The sequence below is a fragment of the Rhagoletis pomonella genome, unplaced genomic scaffold (genome assembly GCF_013731165.1).
Source record: "Rhagoletis pomonella isolate Grant_MI unplaced genomic scaffold, Rhpom_1.0 Rhpom_scaffold_00003, whole genome shotgun sequence".
Taxonomy (NCBI): domain Eukaryota; kingdom Metazoa; phylum Arthropoda; class Insecta; order Diptera; family Tephritidae; genus Rhagoletis; species Rhagoletis pomonella.
Genome location: NW_023458557.1, coordinates 18,154,156 through 18,159,734, shown reverse-complemented (window position 1 = coordinate 18,159,734; position 5,579 = coordinate 18,154,156). Strand labels below are relative to the sequence as shown.

At 38.0% G+C, this 5,579-nt stretch overlaps 1 protein-coding gene across 3 annotated transcripts in view; it reads right to left on the bottom strand.

The window, feature by feature from the left end:
* The window catches only part of LOC118735047 (protein gustavus), a 213,510-nt gene that overhangs the window by 89,882 nt on the left and 118,049 nt on the right, over window positions 1–5,579 (bottom strand). For 2 of the 3 annotated variants that reach the window (XM_036464640.1, XM_036464641.1), the window contains one exon: window positions 3,697–4,803. The exons of the other annotated variant lie outside the window; for it this stretch is intronic. In XM_036464640.1, the coding sequence (XP_036320533.1) occupies window positions 3,732–4,550 (819 nt within the window). In that variant the 5' untranslated portion in view covers window positions 4,551–4,803 and the 3' untranslated portion in view covers window positions 3,697–3,731. Of the gene's footprint in view, window positions 1–3,696; window positions 4,804–5,579 lie in introns of those variants that run through there. 3 annotated transcript variants of the gene reach the window in all.

The following is a 5,579-nucleotide window of genomic DNA, read 5'->3' as shown; positions in this document are numbered from 1 at the left end:
TGAAATTAAAGGGTGAACACACCAAAACTGCGACACTTTGGGAAGCTTATAACTTACCCAAAACGAATTCAATATTTTGAAATACTATAAGTTGACCATGACCTTAGTTGAACGTAGAAGAAATTTCATTTGAATTTGATTCCTAGTTGAGTTAAAAATGGCAACCGAGCTAGAAACGAGACAAACCATTTTGCACGAGTTTATAAATGATCCGGCCTTAAGTACACGTAAAATTGCTAAAAAATTAAAGTGTACACTATTCGACAGTTTGCAGGGTTTTAATCGGTACAAATAAGGCCTGACAGTTACGAGAAACCCAGGGAGCGGGGGTTAGCATGGTCAAAGTGATAAAAACAGTGCTCGGAAGGTCCTCAGTGCGTTTTCGCGAGATCCGAAGATTTTGTCGCGTTATGTTGCAAAATCCGTACGGAGATCGCAGTTTTTCGTACAAAAGGTAAAGCGGAAAGCTTCATTGAGATGTTCTACAGCTCAAACAGCGCCAGACCGAGGCGCAAAGTAGAATGGTTCAGCGAAATCCCGCATTCGGAAGTTGTATGAATTCTAAATTAAAAAATATTGTTATGGACTGCGAAACCTACTGCTATAAAAATTCAAAATATATTGCAGGTCAAGATTTTTGTACTGCTGCAAGTCGTCAAGATGCCCCTGAAAGTTGTAAGCTGAAAATGAAGTCCAAATTTCCAAAAACCACATGGTTTGGCAAGCTATTTGCTCCTGCGGCCGTAAGAGCAGCCCTTTTTTCCCATCCGGGACAATGAATGATCAAGTTTATCGGGATGAGGAACATGATGGCGGGTGTGCGATGAAAATACCGATCACTAGCATATGGAGCAAATAATAACTAATATTTTAACATTTTAATAACATCTAAACTTCCAAGTTATATAATACAAAAAAAATAATAATTTCAAAGCGTTCTAGTTTGTTTCTGGTAAGTGTCGCAGTTTTGGTGTGTTCACTAGGGTGGTCCAAAAAAGTAAAGTCGGAAATTTAATGCTCTCACCCCCTAGGATTGTTCTATACCGAAAAAAAGTATACCACTGTTTTTTTTATTTTAAAATCAAAATATATTTAGAGGTCGCTCAAAGCGCTCAAAGTTTCCCATGTATTTTGTATGGGGAAAAAAAGACTTTTCGTAGAAATGGCATAGAATCCATGGAAATCAAAATTTTTCAATCTGAAAGCTCTGCTTCTCTTCAGAAGACTTCAGAGATTAATTCCCAATTGTTTATTTAAACATTTTTTAATTTTAACTATTTTTTAAGGGTCTCCGAAATATCCAAAAAAAAATATACAAACAGAAATATACAAAAGAAAAAAAGAAAAAACAGTTTAAATTAAAAAAAATGTTTAAATAAACAATTGGGCATTATTCTCTGAAGTCCTTTGAAGAGAAGCAGAGTTTTCAGATTGAAAAATTTTGATTTTCATGGATTCTATGCCATTTCTACGAGAAGTATTTTTTTCCCATACAAAATACATGGGAAACTTTGAGCGCTTTGAGCGACCTCTAAATATATTTTGATTTTAAAATAAAAAACAGGGGTATACTTTTTTCGGTATAGAACAATCCTAGGGGATGAGAGCATTAAATTTCCGATTTTACTTTTCTCCCATACATTTTTGGACCACCCTAGTGTTCACCCTTTAATCCCATACTCATTGAGAAAAATGGGCTCTTTAAAAAGGGGGCGTGGAAAAGTAAAAACGTCCCGACTTTTACTTATCATTGAATGTGTATATAATTCTTCTGTAGGAATGTTTGTGAGTAAAATCCTAAGCGGCTGGAGGGATTTTACCAAAGTTTTGTGTGTGTTTGAGTGGGTCTCTGGATAGCTTAGTTTCACAATTTAATTCGCCAGGTGGCGCTAGAATCAAGTTAGTACTAAAAATCTTTTTTATGATCCGATTTGGCGAATATTCAAAACATGTATTAGAAACGGTACAGGCAGTCCAATTGCAAAAAAGAGCTGCTAGGTGGTGCTGAGGTCGAGTTATTACTAAAAATTGACAAGTGAGAAAAGGTGCCGTAAATGTCAGACTAAATCGACCTGTTGCACCATGGAGTATATCGAACTCTCGTGTGTTACGATTAGCCCAATGGATGTGATTTGCCAATATTATTGATAAGTTCGCGTCAGAAGGCTGTTTCAATGCAACTAACATTTATTAAATCTAAACCATAAGCATAAGCTTAAAGCTAAATCAACTAAATACTAATAACAGAGTTGTTACATACATATATATGTAAAAGATAAATTGCTGAATTCATTGGAGTATGTACATATGTTATTTCACAGTAATTCAATGTTAATGTACATCTATATATTTTCTAATATTAGGGTATTAAAGTTATGAACATTAATAAGCTGATGTTAAATATAACGGGTGATTTTTTTGAGGTTAGGATTTTCATGCATTAGTATTTGACAGATCACGTGGGATTTCAGACATGGTGTCAAAGAGAAAGATGCTCAGTATGCTTTGAAATTTCATCATGAATAGACTTACTAACGAGCAACGCTTGCAAATCATTGAATTTTATTACCAAAATCAGTGTTCGGTTCGAAATGTGTTTCGCGCTTTACGTCCGATTTATGGTCTACATAATCGACCAAGTGAGCAAACAATTAATGCGATTGTGACCAAGTTTCGCACTCAGTTTACTTTATTGGACATTAAACCAACCACACCAATGCGTACAGTGCGTACAGAAGAGAATATTGCGTCTGTTTCTGAGAGTGTTGCTGAAGACCGTGAAATGTCGATTCGTCGCCGTTCGCAGCAATTGGGTTTGTGTTATTCGACCACATGGAAGATTTTACGCAAAGATCTTGGTGTAAAACCGTATAAAATACAGCTCGTGCAAGAACTGAAGCCGAACGATCTGCCACAACGTCGAATTTTCAGTGAATGGGCCCTAGAAAAGTTGGCAGAAAATCCGCTTTTTTATCGACAAATTTTGTTCAGCGATGAGGCTCATTTCTGGTTGAATGGCTTCGTAAATAAGCAAAATTGCCGCATTTGGAGTGAAGAGCAACCAGAAGCCGTTCAAGAACTGCCCATGCATCCCGAAAAATGCACTGTTTGGTGTGGTTTGTACGCTGGTGGAATCATTGGACCGTATTTTTTTCAAAGATGCTGTTGGACGCAACGTTACGGTGAATGGCGATCGCTATCGTTCGATGCTAACAAACTTTTTGTTGCCAAAAATGGAAGAACTGAACTTGGTTGACATGTGGTTTCAACAAGATGGCGCTACATGCCACACAGCTCGCGATTCTATGGCCATTTTGAGGGAAAACTTCGGAGAACAATTCATCTCAAGAAATGGACCGGTAAGTTGGCCACCAAGATCATGCGATTTGACGCCTTTAGACTATTTTTTGTGGGGCTACGTCAAGTCTAAAGTCTACAGAAATAAGCCAGCAACTATTCCAGCTTTGGAAGACAACATTTCCGAAGAAATTCGGGCTATTCCGGCCGAAATGCTCGAAAAAGTTGCCCAAAATTGGACTTTCCGAATGGACCACCTAAGACGCAGCCGCGGTCAACATTTAAATGAAATTATCTTCAAAAAGTAAATGTCATGGACCAATCTAACGTTTCAAATAAAGAACCGATGAGATTTTGCAAATTTTATGCGTTTTTTTTAAAAAAAAAGTTATCAAGCTCTTAAAAAATCACCCGTTATAACATTTCTCCACTCTCTATTTTCGAAAATCCTCAACCATAAAACGATCAACCGGATTTCGGCTGCGCTCACTTCTGCGAAGTGGTTCAGCTGCAGGCGATTCATGAAGAGAGGTGTTCTGCTCCGTAATGTTACGCTCAGCGGGATTAACAGCGCAAGACGAATGTTTATGTACAGTGGCGTCAAAAAAAGGTTGCGTTGTGGGACGATCTTCGTTTCTTTCCTTGAGTTGGTTTTGGTGTCGTTTTTGATAGCCCATCGGGGAATATACGATGTACGCCATTTTGCCCAGAACTCTGTCGATGCAACCTTTTATCCACTTAGGGCCGCGAGCATAATTCCGCATGTAAACCAATTGCGAGGGTTTAAATTTTGCGTTGGCCTTTTTGTTCGGTTCACTCTGAGTGATTGGCAGTGCTTGCGAAAGCAACGTGCGAACGGCGCGACCATGCAATAGTTGTGTAGGTGTCTTACCATCAGCGTTGGGCATTGAACGATACGTCGAAAGATATTTTATCAAAGCAGCTGGAATCGACAAGCCATCTTTCAAATTCTTGACCATTGCCGTTTTGAAAGTGCGAACAAAGCGTTCAGCAAATCCGTTTGATGCCGGGTGAAAAGGTGCTGATGTGACATGTTTTATTCCATTTTTAGCGCAAAATTGTTTGAAGAGGTCGGCTGTCAGTTGCGGCCCATTGTCACTGACCAGCGTCTCGGGAAGCCCTTCAATAGCGAATATGGCGGATAGAGCCATAAGGGTATCTGTCGTCGTCGTTGTTTTCAGCTGTCTCACATAGGGATATTGCGAGTATGCATCTACACATACTAGCCACATATGATTAAATACAGGCCCCGCGAAGTCGTGCGGCCTCCGGCTAGTTGCTGAATTCGCAAGCAGGATTAGATGAGTTCGTTTTGCAGATTTCGCAGTCTTTAGCGAGGTTCTCGATGCTTTTGTCGATACCCGGCCCCCAGCAGTGGCTGCGAGCAAGCTGCTTCATTTTCACCACACCCCAATGGCCGTCATGCAGGAGCTGCAATAAACGTTTACGTAAGGACAGCGGAATGACAACTCGGTTTGCTTGGCCCTGCAAATATATAATATCATTATTAACAGTTAAAGAAATTTTTTTATTGAAAAACGGTAAAATGTGCGAATTGGTGGCTGATAGGTGCTTTGGCCAACCAACACGTATGAAGCTGCGAACTTTTTTTTTTTTTTTGTTTTTTATTATGACACTTATAGTAAAGACCGATTAACACATACATATCGTCACCTCAAATACAAAAGGACAGAATAGAAAAAGACGTAAGTAATATTTTTTTTTTTTATAAAACAATAAAACTCCCCACGAGTTGTAATTCAATGAAATCCATTATATAAATCAAAAAGTGTGCTTTGAATTTTTTATTAGTTACGTCTTTTTGCATTCCAGTGACGATGTTTGTTACGTCTTTTTACATGAACGTGACGATATGTGTTAAATATATGTATTTATATGTATTTATTGAAGCCCGATGCGTTAAAAAGTTTATTTCACTTCTCGTAATTTCCTACTCGGTTACTCATGCGGAGCAGTTCTCTTGCCGACCACTGGTGTAAAGTGTAATCTTGCATCTTAAACGAAAATACTTAAATATAATACATTCAAGAGCGTGCGTAAAAAGAGTTAAGCGCAATTAATTATACTAAAGTTTAATGGGCTATATAAAGAACTGCATACTTATAAACTCTGATTTAAAACATTGAAGTTTTTATAACAGTTTCTAGAATTCTACAAAATTTCCAACACAGTTAGAAACGTGAATTTATATAGTTATGTTATAATACTTATGAGCCATCCTTAAATAAAACATTTAAGAA